The sequence below is a fragment of the Pelobates fuscus genome, chromosome 2 (genome assembly GCF_036172605.1).
Source record: "Pelobates fuscus isolate aPelFus1 chromosome 2, aPelFus1.pri, whole genome shotgun sequence".
Taxonomy (NCBI): domain Eukaryota; kingdom Metazoa; phylum Chordata; class Amphibia; order Anura; family Pelobatidae; genus Pelobates; species Pelobates fuscus.
In genome coordinates, this window is record NC_086318.1 from 276114512 (window position 1) to 276130813 (window position 16302).

At 45.3% G+C, this 16302-nt stretch overlaps 1 protein-coding gene across 3 annotated transcripts in view; it reads left to right on the top strand.

Annotated features, from left to right (window-relative positions):
• Positions 1-16302, top strand: part of TRIM67 (tripartite motif containing 67) — a 1164837-nt gene that overhangs the window by 285669 nt on the left and 862866 nt on the right. For all 3 annotated transcript variants that reach the window (XM_063443396.1, XM_063443397.1, XM_063443399.1), the window contains exon 3: positions 2911-3033. In XM_063443396.1, coding sequence (XP_063299466.1) covers positions 2911-3033 — 123 coding nt within the window. The remainder of the gene's footprint in view (positions 1-2910; positions 3034-16302) is intronic.

Below are 16302 nucleotides of genomic sequence, written 5' to 3' on the forward strand. Positions count from 1 at the left end.
TATTGTCTTTTATGCAAGTTGTTACACAATGTTACCACCCACATGGTTTTGTGGCACAGCCAATCAAATACATTATAATACGGTTAAACACTGCGATTCATTCCAACAAAAGCCTACCCTCTGTCTGTGATATAATTACTGTACACAATGGGCTAATGTAATTATCACAGGCAGGAAAATACAGTTTTTATACAATTCTTATAACTTTAAAAGTATACATGCAATATGAATAAAGGTTACATATTCTAACTCAGCATACTCCATATACACACATATCCAAAAATCATACTATTCCCTCCAGTGGTTTAAACCTTTTTGACCGAGGAGGGTTAAAGCAGCCAATTCCAACTGGTCTGGCAGGGTCGCTTGGTCAACGCCCTCCTGGAGAACAATGGAAACGGGGGAGGGGAAGAGGCACACCTTCCCATGAATCCAAAGGGGCAGAAAAAGTGTCCCAAAATCCAATTAGCCCAAACAGACTTTTTAAATGGCAATAATTCCCAGGGGCCATAGTCACAAGGCAACAGGATGGCAAGCAGGCCTCTCCAGGACCAAGTGGTGAAGTGCATTTCGTCACAACCCCTAACAGCAGTGTCCAGTGAAGCAGGAAGTAAATGGGCATGGTAAAAGGGTGTGCCACTGACACAAATTACGTAACCTGCCAAAAGGACCGAACATACCCAAAAAGAGCGCATGTCTGCCCAAAGAATTGGAAGGCCACACTTGCATTAATGATTGTCAAGCTGCCTGCCAATCATGCAGGCTGGCCCAACTAAAGGCATACTATACAGACAACACCCTGAGCTTGACATAAATGAGTCTAACAATGCTCAACGCTTTCTAAGGACTGTCCCCTAGCACTTGCTGATCCACTTGTCTCCTTACTAGCAGGTAGAAGCTCCTGGTATATAGTCTGGGACAGAGAAAAGCTGTATGTAGTGAGCATAGAAGAAAGGGAAGATGCCACAGTGTTAGAGAGACCAAAATCAGCATTACCTTAACTATATTCATGGTCAGCCAGTCCACACAAATGTTGTTCCCATACATCCCTCTTAAGTTTCCATACTTAAGCAAGAGTATGTGAAAAGTAGCTAGAGTTGCCACCTTTCTTGGATAAACATATCGGCCTTACTAATTTGCATAATTAATTATGTATGGGTGGCATCACATGATCCAAATCACAAGGAGTGGCATAAGAGAAAATGCTGTAAAATAACCTACTTGGTTTGATTCTGCTGTATAGATGGGATTGCTTTCAGTGTCTCAAGTCTCCCAGTGCCCTTGTGACTCAGTGTCCCCATGTGTTGATTACCCCAGATCTCAGTGTCCCTGCGTGTCTCAGTGCCCCATGTCTCAGTGCCTCATGTCTCAGTGCCCCATGTCTCCCAGTGTCTCCAAGTGTCCCCTAGTGTTGTGTCCCCAGGTCTCCCAGTGACCCTATGTATCACAGTGTCTCAATGTCCCATGTCTCCCTGTGTCCCCCAGTATTCCCATGTGTCTATGTCCCCATGACTCCCAAGGTCCCCATGTCACTAGTGTGTAAATCAATGGGCCTATTCCATGGCATGGGCCTGGAGCTGCAGCTCCATCAGCACCTATGTTAATCCGGCCCTGCCTGTGCTTCATGAAACCATGCTGATTTTTGCTGATAACCATGTTCTTTTCAAGGAATTCTTGAATATTATCCCTTCATAACATTTTTTAAATACATTTCCAGCCCCAGAAGTTCAGCTCACAGGTCTATAATTTCCAGGCAAGGCTTTTGAACCCTTTTTGAATATAGGAACCACATCCACCTTCCTCCAATCCTCCGGAACACTTCCTGAAAGAAGATTAAAAACAAAGGTTCACTTATTTCTACACTTGGTTCCTTAAGTACTTGTGGATGAATAACGTCAGGCCCTGGAGCTTTGTTTTTATTAACTTTCTTTAGTTGCTGTAGCACCTTGTCTTGAGTTAACCAATTACAATTTGTCTGCATGTTTTAGCAGCAATCATTTGCACATCTATTGCCATGGGTTCTTCCTTAATATATACAGATGAGAAATAGTTATTTAAAATTTCTGCCTTTTCCTGGTCTTCATTAACTAACACCCCCATTTCAGTTTGTAATGTACCTACACTTTCATTTTTTGTTTTGAATTTATGTACTTAAAGGACTTGCAGCTTTCTCAATTTGCTCAAACAGCTGTTGTTCCTCGTCATGCATGGTGTGTGAGTCACAGCCAGGGGAGGTGTGACTAGGGCTGCATGGACAGAAACAAAATGGATTTACCTCCTAAATTGCAGAGATTTGAGAATTGAGACTGCAGGATCATGATCTATACACTTCAACTGTTTCCTTCAGCTAAATTTGTTTTGGTGACTAAGGTGTCCCTTAAATCTTTAAATGTCCTACCTGACCTTCACAACATTGGAGCTAGGGGTCATGGCTGTTAGGAGTGCTTCACCCTAAAAAAATGCTAGATTAAAACACTTTTTTGTTTGGAGTAACCATTCAACTATTAGGACCAGGTCCAGTGAGTAATTGCTCACCATATCTAGAAAGATAACAGCAATGCCTCATTCAGAAAATCTATGATTCCCCAAAATTTCATGTTTAGTTCCCCTTTAAACATACAGTGAAGTTATTGAAAGGCACAATTGGTTGCACAAGTAACTACAAACTAATCTGATAGGTACCATCATCATCCTATAGGGCAAGCTATTCTGCTTTTGTACATGCATGTTGAGTGTTGCTTACATGCTGGTTTTCTTTTACTGCATTTTTACTCTGAGACCTAGAATTTGTCAGAAGTACATTTAGTGGAAATAATAAATTTAAAACACAATCTTATTGTTTGAACTGCAGTTGTATCTAAAATTTCTCTAATTTTCTATAACTATAACTATGTTTAACTATATTTATAGGAAAACGGTTTGGAGTATGAAGCCTGCTTGGTTGCTCAATGTGATGCGTTAGTTGATGCATTAAATCGCCAGAAAGCAAAATTACTAACCAAAGTCACTAAAGAAAGAGAGCATAAATTCAAAGTAAGTAGAACTATCTTGACTTTACATTTTGGCTTGATACACAAAGATAATTTGAAGATGGATAACCACCTTCCTCCATATTATAAAGACTTAACTAACAATATTTTTTTTGTCCCACTCCATCACATCTCAAATATGCTGTACTGCATTGCGATCTGGTGAGTGTGGAGATCATTGGCATAACCTGAACTTATTATTGGAATATTATGATGCTGGACTATTGCCATTAGATTATTGGTAGGTTATGGTTGGAAAGGGTCATCAATAATACTCTGGTAGGTTGTAATAGCCAAAAGTGTGCTAAAAATTTTGAACCAACCTTGACTAACCTAAACTGTTGACACAGGGCAGGTTGGATCCATGGATTCATTTTGAGTATGGCAAATTCTGGACAAATCGGGCAATTTACACATTTTTTTTTTATTCTTAATTTTTTATTATTTTTCATTATAAATTGACAAGACAAATTTACATATACATCCATATAAAAAAATTCATACATAAATAAATTACAATGCTCCGAGTGTTCATACTAGCATCTATATTGACCCGAGTTTTTCTAATTGAGAGCACTTCTACTTTTGTAACCGTATAATTGATAGTGTGCTCTTATCTAGTACTACACTTGATAAACATCATAAAAATCGACAAACTATACAACCATTCTCATGCCAGTCAATCTGTTATTCTCATTGTTCTGTGTTCATTTTTAACCCCTACGCAGGAAAGTTGAAAATCAACTGGATCCTGCATAGTCATTCACCCAGAAGGTGCCCATACACTCACAATTTAGTTTCTCTAACCAAAAAGCATTATAGACTTTTTTCTTTGGAAAACATTTTCCTTGTATCCTATCTAATTCGGATTCCATTCTACTTGCGATATCGGCTTATCTGAGGAGAAAGGGAGTGAATTCTTCCAATTACGTGCTATTGTTATTTTAACAGCAATCATAAAGTGGATATAGATAACCATCTCTTTCTGCTGTAAAGACTCAATATTTAAGTGTAATAAAGCGTTCTCAGGGGACTTAGGAATAGGCTTACCTAGTAAGTTTTCAAGAATATCAAATACTTCCTGCCACAGTTTAATCCGGATTCTATTTACACCTCCAGCATAACGGTGAACTTAAACTATACATGCTGGCTACTCTGGTGGGGACAAGATACCATCTATTGATGACTTTAAACAAGGTTTCTAATAAATTCAAACAGTGTATGATTTTGCAAGCTCTAGGCAGCACACCATTTCCCCCTAATTATTGTGATATTTAAGTCTTTCTCCCACTTTTGGCATGCAATAATCATCTGAGATGCCTCCATTTTCAGAATAGCATGCCTTGCAGTAGAAGATACCCGTTCTACTTTTTTGTTATTTAGAAGTGAACATATCAGCTTAGTTCCATTGGAAGAATCGGAGGGGGGGGGGAGGGAGGGAGGGGGGAAGGGGGGGGAGATACCAGGAGTTTGGGTAGGTGCTACTGACGCCCTATGGTTCTGGATGCTCCCGTTATCCTGTCTGGGCCAAGCCTATGTCCTCAGTCGCTATGCTTAATGGGTTAGTCTCAGTCGTCCCCCCTTCAACCTCTACCGCAGGTCACTCGTCCCTCCGGATTCTCCCTACCTCTCTCGATGCACTAAGTGTGATATAATGTGGTCTGTCCCTTTCCCATCTGCACGTCTGTCTGGTCCTTGTCCGCTTTGTATGTCTGGTCAGTCTGTGAGGAGTGTTTGGAAGTCGGGGTCTGCTGTGGTCAGTATCCAGTGTGTCCACGTCGTCATGTATGACTGTTCTCTCCCCTCTGCATGTGAGGCAAGCTCCTCCAGCGTCCTGAGCTCTTCCATGCGCCTGATCCAAGCGGATACTGGTGGCGGGGTTTGTTGTTTCCGATACAGTGGGATTAGGCTTTTGGCGGTGTTTAGTATCCTGATCGTCAAGGATTTTTTATAGGCTGAACTACGGGTGGTGGTGTGGTGCAGGAGGAAGACTGCTGGGTCTAGTCGGGGCGGTGTGTCAGAGAACCGTGTGACGATCGCGTGGATCGCTGTCCAGTAGGGTTGGATCAAGGGGCATGTCCACCAGATGTGGAAGAAAGTGCACTGTGCTCTCTCACATCTCCAACAGTTGTCAGTGGTGGTAGGGTCATAGGAGTGGGTGGCCTGGGGCGTGCGGTACCAGCAGGATAGCACTTTGTATGCCGTTTCCTGTATGCCGCTGGATGTCGCACAGTGAAGGGAGAGGGTACAGATCTTTTCCCAATTGGGCTGGCGAGAGTATGGCACCCAGGTCTGTTTCCCATTTACCCATGTAGCTCGGTGGGGGTAGCCTCCTCGTTTCCATTAGGAGGGCATAGAGCATTGACAGCCCCCTGACCAGTGGGTCTGGGTCTTGGCAGAGCATTTCGAAGTCTGTGAGTGGCCTGTGGGCATAAACGTCCCCAGTGGTGGTTAGTAGGAAGTCTAGTAGTCTTTCTGCTGTAAAGACTCAATATTTAAGTGTAATAAAGCATTCTCAGGGGACTTAGGAATAGGCTTACCTAGTAAGTTTTCAAGAATATCAAATACTTCCTGCCACAGTTTAATCCGGATTCTATTTACACCTCCAGCATAACGGTGAACTTAAACTATACATGCTGGCTACTCTGGTGGGGACAAGATACCATCTATTGATGACTTTAAACAAGGTTTCTAATAAATTCAAACAGTGTATGATTTTGCAAGCTCTAGGCAGTACTGCACACCATTTCCCCCTAATTATTGTGATATTTAAGTCTTTCTCCCACTTTTGGCATGCAATAATCATCTGAGATGCCTCCATTTTCAGAATAGCATGCCTTGCAGTAGAAGATACCCGTTCTACTTTTTTGTTATTTAGAAGTGAACATATCAGCTTAGTTCCATTGGAAGAATCGGAGGGGGGGGGGGGGGAGGGAGGGAGGGGGGAAGGGGGGGGAGATACCAGGAGTTTGGGTAGGTGCTACCGACGCCCTATGGTTCTGGATGCTCCCGTTTCCCTGTCTGGGCCAAGCCTATGTCCTCAGTCGCTATGCTTAATGGGTTAGTCTCAGTCGTCCCCCCTTCAACCTCTACCGCAGGTCACTCGTTGCTCCGGATTCTCCCTACCTCTCTCGATGCACTAAGTGTGATATAATGTGGTCTGTCCCTTTCCCATCTGCACGTCTGTCTGGTCCTTGTCCGCTTTGTATGTCTGGTCAGTCTGTGAGGAGTGTTTGGAAGTCGGGGTCTGCTGTGGTCAGTATCCAGTGTGTCCACGTCGTCATGTATGACTGTTCTCTCCCCTCTGCATGTGAGGCAAGCTCCTCCAGCGTCCTGAGCTCTTCCATGCGCCTGATCCAAGCGGATACTGGTGGCGGGGTTTGTTGTTTCCGATACAGTGGGATTAGGCTTTTGGCGGTGTTTAGTATCCTGATCGTCAAGGATTTTTTATAGGCTGAACTACGGGTGGTGGTGTGGTGCAGGAGGAAGACTGCTGGGTCTAGTCGGGGCGGTGTGTCAGAGAACCGTGTGACGATCGCGTGGATCGCTGTCCAGTAGGGTTGGATCAAGGGGCATGTCCACCAGATGTGGAAGAAAGTGCCCTGTGCTCTCTCACATCTCCAACAGTTGTCAGTGGTGGTAGGGTCATAGAAGTGGGTGGCCTGGGGCGTGCGGTACCAGCAGGATAGCACTTTGTATGCCGTTTCCTGTATGCCGCTGGATGTCGCACAGTGAAGGGAGAGGGTACAGATCTTTTCCCATTGGGCTGGCGAGAGTCTGTTTCCCATTTACCCATGTAGCTCTGTGGGGGTAGCCTCCTCGTTTCCATTAGGAGGGCATAGAGCGTTGACAGCCCCCTGACCAGTGGGTCTGGGTCTTGGCAGAGCATTTCGAAGTCTGTGAGTGGCCTGTGGGCATAAACGTCCCCAGTGGTGGTTAGTAGGAAGTCTAGTAGTTGCCTATATTTGAACCGCGTCATGAACGTCGGCCTATCTGCAGGCATCAGGGACTCGAGTGTCTGTACTGTGCCGTTGGTGGTGGCATGGCAGAGTCTAGGTAGTGATTTTCCCAGCATACGTTGGAACGGGCCGACGTCTAGCCCGGGTGGAAAGGCGTCGTTGTGGGTCAGGGGGAGGAGTGGGGAGATGGGCGTGGTGAGGGAGGAGGATGTCCCCAGTTTGTGCCAGATCCGCAGTGTCGCTCTAATGAGGGTGTGTGAGTTAGCCAGCTGTCTACCTTGCTGGTGGTCTAGCCATGGTAGGAGCTCTATCGGCCTGGTTATCTGGTCTGACTCTACTTCCTTCCACAGCTTGTGTACCCCTGTCTTGGACCATTCCACTATCTTTTGGAGGTGTGTAGCTTTATAGTAGACCTGGAAGTCTGGGAGGGCCAGGCCCCCCTTCCGTTTGGGTAGCGTGAGTGTGTCGTGTTTGATCCGTGCCTTCAGGTTGTGCCACGTAAACCTGAGGGCCATGGAGCACAGTGCTGTGAAAAAGGCCTCGGGTATGTGTATTGGGAGTGTCTGGGACAGATAGAGCACCCTGGGTAGGATGTTCATCTTCAGCACTCCAATGCGGCCAAACCAGGAGAGGTGGACCTTGGTCCATTCCTCCAGGTCTCTGCGTATAGTGGTCAGGATGGGTTGAAAGTTAGTGGCGTAGAGGTGTGGTAGGTCCCTGTAATGCTTACTTCGTAACAATATGGAACACAACTGCAGATAACTGATTATTTGATTTAATGGAGAAAAATGAAATAAAGAATTACTTAGTACGTGTACCGTATCTTTAAATATTTGGCAGAAGATAAGCAGCAGCAGAACTTGCAGTTAATTTAGGTGAAGGCAATAGTTAGTCCATAGCAGAGAGGGACTTCCAAGGCAGAATTAGTCAATAGGCTGCAGGATAATTAGTTAGATTGAAGCAATAGAGAGTAGGCAGAATTGCAGAGCAGTCAGAATCCAATTTAGGATGATGAGTACTACTTAGCTTTGTAGGGGTGGCAGTCCAGGTTCTGTGATGTTTTGTTCCCAGAGAGAATGAAGCTTTTGCAGGTAAGAGAGAAGTCCTTAGTCAATTCCGTGGTCGAGGAGAGGAGAAGGTAGGTCAGCGTTTTCCAGTCCGGTTCCGGTACACAGAGAAGGTAATTAGAATTGTTTGTAGATTCAAACTTTCGCGGGGAGGCTTTCAATAATCCAGCGTTTTGACGTTGGCGCGGTCTCCCTATGTAGCGTGGGGGAGACCGCGTCAGAGAAGGGGGTGTGGCCGAGCTCCGTCTACCCGGAAGTCTCAGGGTAGCGGATGCCGGCAGGTAGGGACTGACAGTACCCCCCCCCCCCGTAAGAAGCAGCCACAGGGTGCTATCAACGAGGTTTAGATGAGTAGCGTTTATGAAACGCGGTAATTAGCCTGTTTGCATGGACTACGGTGGAGTTAACCCAAGTATCCTCATCAATTCCGTAACCCTTCCACCTAACGAGATATTGTAGGGAGCCACGATGGATCCGCGAATCTAGGATCCTTTGGATCTCGTATTCCTTTTCACCTTGTACCAAAATAGGATCAGGAGTAGTAATAGGATCCCTTAGGAAAGGGTCGGAGAGGTGAGGTTTAAGCAAGGAAACATGGAAGACAGGATGAAGTTTTAAATTAGGTGGAAGCTTCAATTTAACCACGTTTTTGTTGATGATTGACAATATTTGGAAAGGACCAAGGAAGAGGGAACTTAGTTTCTTCGAGGGAACGGTTGGTGACAATGTTTTTTGAGGAGAGCCATACAAGATCACCTATTTGATAAGCAGGAGGAGGTTGTCTTTTAGCATCGAAAAACTTCTTTTGAGTTAACGACGCGAGTTTAAGATTTTCACGTAATCTGAGGAAAAGGGAAGACATGAAAGCGTTCTGATTTGAGACGTTGGGGTTAGAAGAAGGAAGTTTTAGGTCAGGAAATGAAGAGGGATGGAACCCAAAGTTTGAGAAGAAAGGAGTCATTTTACTACTGGCGTGAATAGAGTTGTTGTACGAAAATTCTGCCATCGGCAACCATGTGATCCAATCATCTTGTAAGTAAGAGCAATAACATCGTAAGTATTGTTCAACACATTGGTTGACTCTTTCTGTTTGCCCATTGGTTTGGGGATGATAGGCTGAAGATAATTTGCGTTGAATATGGAGGGAGGAACACATCTCGTTCCAGAATTTGGAGGTGAACTGCGTTCCTCTGTCTGATATGATTTCATCAGGAAGTCCATGAAGTTTCATTATATTGTCGATGAATACTTTAGCAAGTTCAGATGAAGAGGGCAACTTCTTCAAGGGAATAAAATGGGACATTTTTGTGAAGCGGTCTACCACTACTAAAATGGTGGTATGATGTTGAGAAGGAGGGAGTTCTACCAAGAAGTCCATCGAAATGGACTGCCAAGGTCTTTCAGGGATAGGTAGGTTCAATAATTGACCAAATGGTTGATGATGTTCAGACTTGGATCTCTGACAGGTTGAACAGGTTTTGACATAGGATTCGATGGTTTTGTCCTGGCGAGGCCACCAATAATATCTTGTAGATAACTCTAGTGTCTTTTTTATACCAGGATGACCCGCCAAAGGAGAATCGTGAATTAAGTCGAGTATTTTATTCCTAAATATGGGAGGAATATAAATTCTGTTCTTGAAATAGTAGATACCGTCTTTCTTTGTTAGTTTGTTTGTTTTGGGAAGTTCAAGAGCTTCTTCTTTGAGATTTTTAATGTCATCTATTAATGATGATATGATACCAATAACTTTAGATGGAGGAGTTCCAATTAAAGGAGGACCTTGGTGGATTCTGGACAGGGCATCCGCCTTTTTGTTTCTGGGTCCGGGTCTATAAATAATTTGAAAATTAAACCGAGCAAAGAAAAGATTCCATCTGACTTGTCTGGCCGAAAGAGTTTTGTTAGAATGAAGATATTCAAGGTTTCTGTGGTCAGTATATACTATTACAGGAGTTTGTGTCCCTTCAAGAATATGCCGCCAGGTTTCGAAGGCTGCTTTAATACTCAATAATTCTTTTTCTCCTATAGGGTAATTTTTTTCAGCAGGAGACATGGATCGTGAGAAAAAGGCAACTGGATGGAGAGGATCTTGAGGTGTTTGGTGTTGAGAGAGGACCGCTCCGATAGCTGTTTCTGAAGCATCCGTTTCCAGGACGTAGAGAAATGCAGGATTCGGAAGTTGAAGAATAGGAGCAGTTGTAAACCTTCTCTTTAGTTCATCGAAGGCTGCTTGAGCCTTTTCGTTCCAAGCAAAGGGATGTTTATTGCTGTTAAGCAGATTAAGTGGATGAGCAACATCGGAGTAATTTTTAATGAATTTCCTATAGAAGTTGGCAAACCCAAGAAAACGTTGCAAGTCCTTTACATTAGTAGGAGTAGACCAATTGAGAATCCAATCTATTTTGGAAGTATCCATTCTTATTGTATGAAGTGAGATAATGTACCCTAAGAAGGTAATTTCATTAACATCGAAAATACATTTTTCTAGTTTAGCGTATAACTTGTGAGTTCTTAGTCTGGATAACACCCATCTCACGTGTTTCCTGTGTTCCTCGAGACTGTTAGAGTATATAAGTATATCATCTAAGTAAATGATAACACATACATCTAGAAGATCCCTGAAGATGTCGTTTATGAAATGCTGAAAGGTTGCAGGGGCGTTACAGAGCCCGAAGGGCATAACAAGATACTCGTAAAGGCCATATCGGGTCCTGAACGCAGTTTTCCATTCATCATTGGCTTTGATTCTAACAAGGTTATATGGCCCACGAAGGTCAAGTTTAGTGTAGATGGTAGCTGTTCTTAACCTTTCGATCAACTCGTTTATCAGGGGAAGAGGATAACGATTTTTGACGGTTATTTTGTTTAAAGATCTGTAATCTATGATGGGACGTATAGTCTGGTCCTTGTTTCTTACAAAAAACATGCTGGAAGCAGCCGGTGAGCTGGAAGGTCTAATGAACCCCTTACGGAGGTTTTCATCCAGGTATTCCTTGAGGGTTTTTAACTCTGATTCGGAGAGAGGATAAATGTGCCCAAAAGGGACAGGAGCACCAGGAACGAGGTCAATTGGACAATCATAGGGTCGATGAGGTGGAAGTGTCTCAGCTTCCTTTTTACTAAATACATCAGTGAACTCAGAATAGACGGAAGGTATAATTGGTTCTTCAGTAACTTGTAAAATGGGGATGTGTTGTAAACATGTTCCCTTACAATATGCAGAGCTAAAGGTGAGAGAGAAGGGAGACCATGTAATTTGGGGGTTGTGAGTCCTTAACCAGTCGATTCCTAGTATAATTGGATAAAGAGGAGATGTGATAACATCAAATACAAGAAATTCGGAATGAATACTATTAGTAGTTGTTCTTAAAGGAATAGTTTCATCTCGAATGGGCCCCGAGGATATTAAGGAGCCATCAATAACTCTGACAGAGACGGAAATACTTTTTTGAACACAATGAATTGTATTTTTTGTTACAAAGGATGAGTCAAGGAACACCCCATTTGCACCGGAATCAATAATGGCCTCAGTCGTAATTCTTTCTTTGTCCCACTGTAATATGAGAGAAACAGAGGAGAAATGAGAGGTTGATTTTGGAGGAAGTACACTCAGTATAGAAGTGATAGAAGCATGCTTACCGCCTCTTGGACGTTTCAATAGAGGACATTCTGGGATCACATGATCTTGTGAAGCACAGTACATGCAAAGGTTCAGTTGTCTTCTTCTGGTTCTCTCTTCTGGAGTAAGAGGACTTCTTACCACCCCTATGTCCATAGGTTCTGTTGGTGTTATCGGTTTCTCAGGTGCCCTTGACGGAGTGAATGGTTTTTTCCATAATGAACTAGAGAGAGATTTCTCTGCTTTTCTTTCCCTAAGCCGTCTGTCAATGCTGATTGAAAGTTGAATCAGAGTATTCAGTGTAGTAGGTAGTTCAGTTCTTGAGAGTTCATCCTTTACTGCTTCTGATAACCCGATACGGAATTGGTTGCGTAGGGTTATGTCATTCCATTGAGTTTCTGGTGCCCATCTTTTAAATTCAGCAATGTAATCTTCGACGGGTCTGTTTCTTTGATGCAAGGTTCTGATGGTTAAATCTGCTGTAGCTTGTTTATTGGGATCTTCATAAAGAAGAGACATGGCTTCAAAGAATTCATCCAAGGAGTCTAAGATGGGGTCATCGTTCTCCAGAAAGGAGTGAGCCCAGGCCATGGGTTCACCTCTTAGAAAAGAAATAACTGAACAAACTTTAGATCTTTCAGTGGGATAAGATCTAGGTTTTAAAGCAATCAATAATTTGCAGGAATTAAGAAACTCCCTGTATTGGGACCGATCTCCAGAAAACTTTTCGGGATTGCAGACAGCAGGGTCACTAGCCGAGTGTGTAACAGTATGAGGAGTATGTGTTTGCAAGTCTCTTACATAAGTAAGGATCCGTTCATTAGTAATCTGTAGATCTTGCATGCCTTGGGCAAGCGTATCAACTCTTTGGTTCAATATAGTGATTTTGGAAGTGAGATCTGCTGGATCCATTACAAAAGAGGCTGCATTATTCTGTAATGCTTACTTCGTAACAATATGGAACACAACTGCAGATAACTGATTATTTGATTTAATGGAGAAAAATGAAATAAAGAATTACTTAGTACGTGTACCGTATCTTTAAATATTTGGCAGAAGATAAGCAGCAGCAGAACTTGCAGTTAATTTAGGTGAAGGCAATAGTTCATAGTCCATAGCAGAGAGGGACTTCCAAGGCAGAATTAGTCAATAGGCTGCAGGATAATTAGTTAGATTGAAGCAATAGAGAGTAGGCAGAATTGCAGAGCAGTCAGAATCCAATTTAGGATGATGAGTACTACTTAGCTTTGTAGGGGTGGCAGTCCAGGTTCTGTGATGTTTTGTTCCCAGAGAGAATGAAGCTTTTGCAGGTAAGAGAGAAGTCCTTAGTCAATTCCGTGGTCAAGGAGAGGAGAAGGTAGGTCAGCGTTTTCCAGTCCGGTTCCGGTACACAGAGAAGGAAATTAGAATTGTTTGTAGATTCAAACTTTCGCGGGGAGGCTTTCAATAATCCAGCGTTTTGACGTTGGCGCAGTCTCCCTATGTAGCGTGGGGGAGACCGCGTCAGAGAAGGGGGTGTGGCCGAGCTCCGTCTACCCGGAAGTCTCAGGGTAGCGGATGCCGGCAGGTAGGGTCTGACAGTCCCTCGGTATGGCGGTGCCCAGGTATTTTATGGTAGTGTCTGACCATTGGAATGGGAGTGTGTGTTTCAGGGCATCCGCTCTGCGGGGGGGATCAAAACATTCAGTACTGAGGACTTCGTGAGATTGATTTTGAAGTTAGAGAGCTGACCGTAGTGTCGGAACTCTTCCATGATTGCCGGCATGGATGTTTCGGGTTGAGTGACATAAAACAGCAGATCGTCCGCAAAGGGGGCTACTACGTGTCTCGTCTGCCCTACTTGCAGTCCCCGTATGGTCGGGTTGTCTCGGACTGAGTTAAGGAAAGGCTCTAGTGCCAGCACGAACAGTAGGGGGGACAAAGAGCAGCCCTGTCTTGTGCCGTTCCGAATGGGGAACGGGTTCGTAAATGACCCGTTCACACATACCCTTGCTGTGGGCATAGAGTACAGGGCCCTGATCCAACACATCATGTGTGGGCCCAGGCCTATTGCCTCCAGTACAGCTATCATGAAGCCCCAGTCTATGCGATCGAAGGCCTTCTCCGCGTCTGTGGAGAGCAGGAGGAGGCCTTCCTTTCTGAGCTGCGCCGTGTGGATTAGGTCAAGCGTCCGAATGGTGTTGTCCCGTGCTTCCCTCTGTGGTGTGAATCCCGTTTGGTCTCTGTGTATGAGGTCAGGGAGGTACTCTGCGGGAAAGAATTTTTGTGAAGAATTTAAGGTCACAATTTAGCAGGGAGATAGGCATGTAGTTTGCACAGTGTTCCGGGTTTTTGCCTTTGGGATTAGGGAAATATTGGCCGCTAGAGTCTGTGTGGGTAGTCTAGTTCCAACTCTAAGGGCGTTAAGGGCAGTCAGGAGGTGCGGGGATAATATGTCTGCACATTTTTTATAGTACCTAGTTGGCAGACTGTCTGGACCCGGGCATTTACCCTGTTTCGATGTTTTAATGGCCCAGGCCAGTGCGTGTGGTGTGATCGGTTCGTCTAGGGCGGTCGTTGCGTCTCGGGGGAGGCGTTTGTGAATGATCTCAGGCAGGTCATCCCCCAAACGCGGTGGCTCCCTGTCAGGGTGTATGGCGTAGAGCTCTGCGTAATAATCCCGGATAACTGATGCCATGTCCCCAGGCAGGTGTTTTAGGCGCCTGTCTTTGTCGTGGATTTTAGGGATGTATGATTCCGCCCTCTTCTTGGCGATCATGCGGGCCAACAAGTCACTGCATTTGTTTGGAAGAAGGCTTTGGAGCGCAGGTGTGCCCTTTGGTAGTTTGTGTTCATGATGGAGGCCATCTCCCTGCGCAGTGTCAGTATTCTGGCCCCATCACTTTGGAGACTAGTTAGTTTGTGTCTGGCCTCCACCACCTGTATGTCCGCGATTATGGCCGCCAGTCTAGCTGCCTTCTCCCTTTTCATAGCTGCGCCTTTGGCGATGAAGTAACCCCGTATAACGCATTTGTGAGCCTCCCACACGCAGAGGGGTGTCACATCAGGGGTAGCGTTGTCTGCGAAGTATTGAGTGAGTTTGGTTCGGGTTTCCGTGGTCACTATCAGGTCGCTAAGTAGGGCTTCGTTGAGCCGCCAGTTACTGCACGTCGGTTTGTAGAGGGGCGAAGTCAGCGTCATGGTTAGTGGTGCGTGGTCGACCAGGTCGCGGTTCCTATGTTCACCGTCTTGACATCTGTCAGGTAATAGTGTTGCATGAAGAAGTAGTCTAGTCTAGAGTACGTCTTGTTTGGGGTGGAATAGAAAGTAAAGTCCCTATCGTCAGGGTGTGTTGCCCTCCAGCAGTCTATCAGGCGTTGGTCTCTAAGGGTCTTGTTGATGGTGGCTAGCACGTGTCGGGGTAGCGTTGAGGTGCCTGCTGATGTGTCTAGGGTCGGTTGTAGGGCTACGTTAAGGTCTCCCCCGAGGATCAAACAACCTTCCGTAAACCCCATAATAGCTTTCAGCGTCTTAGTCATGAAGCGGTGCTGTCCGGTGTTTGGGGCATACAGATTGGCTAGTGTGTATGTACGTTCGGCGATCGTTCCCTTGACACATATAAATCTTCCCCAGTCGTCTTTCAGGGTTGCTGTGGGTGCAAAGTGTAGGGATTTGTGGAAAAGTATAGCCGTTCCTTTGGACTTCCCTATAGGGTTGTTGCTAAGAAAGCATTGGGCGAACCTTTTGTCAGTCAGTCTGGGGGTCAGACCCTCTTTGAAATGGGTTTCCTGTATGAACACTCTTTGGCTGTGGAATTGGCGGAGCGCCTGTGATCGTTTTTCGGGCTGGTTAAGGCCTTTAGCATTAATAGAGAGGATATTGATGTCCGCCCTTGTTGGCGGTTTCGGGGTCTGCATGGTGTATCCCTGACTGGGTCTCCTGCCCGGGAGTAGTGGGGGTGGGTGAGAGGTGGGTCTGCGGGCCGTGTCGCGTCCCAAGCGCCAGGTGGGCTCAGGGGAGGCGCGTCCCAAGGGTGTGGGAGGAGAGTGTTACCTGATCAGGTGGGTTCTGGTGGGGCCCCTCTCCAAGTCCCCTCGCGGGCACCGCAGCCAAACTTAAGTGCCTAAGAGTATCTGCAGAGACAAAATGAACACAAGTCAAACAATGAACAATGAAATGCAAAGTAAATGACTCGGGTGTAGGCAGAGGTGGAGTCGTCCCGTCCGTGTCGGGCGGTCCGGTCGAGTCCCCTTGCCTTTCTTCTAAACACCCCAGCCAGGTGGGAACGTGGCCTACTTATTACCAAATGTCTCTGGTGTATGCTCGGTCCCTCTCCAGGGTCCCGATGCAGAGAAAAAAAAAGAAGATGGGGCATCTCCTTGTGGGGGCACCGGTAGCGGTAACAAAAATTCCCACGTGGAAGGCCCCTCCAATTTCCCCCGACCCGCCCCGCCCAAAGAGTATTCTAGCCCTTGGAATAGTAGTAATCATGCGAGTGGGGTGTCTTGAGGTTTATGGGTGTCCTGTGGACCAGGTGTCAGGCCTCGTGCGCCGTGTGAGGGTGTGAACGTTGAGGCGTGCCGTGTTAGTTGGAGTGTTGTGTTGTTTTCCTATGTCCAAATGGCAGGTGTTTGTATGGTGGCTGT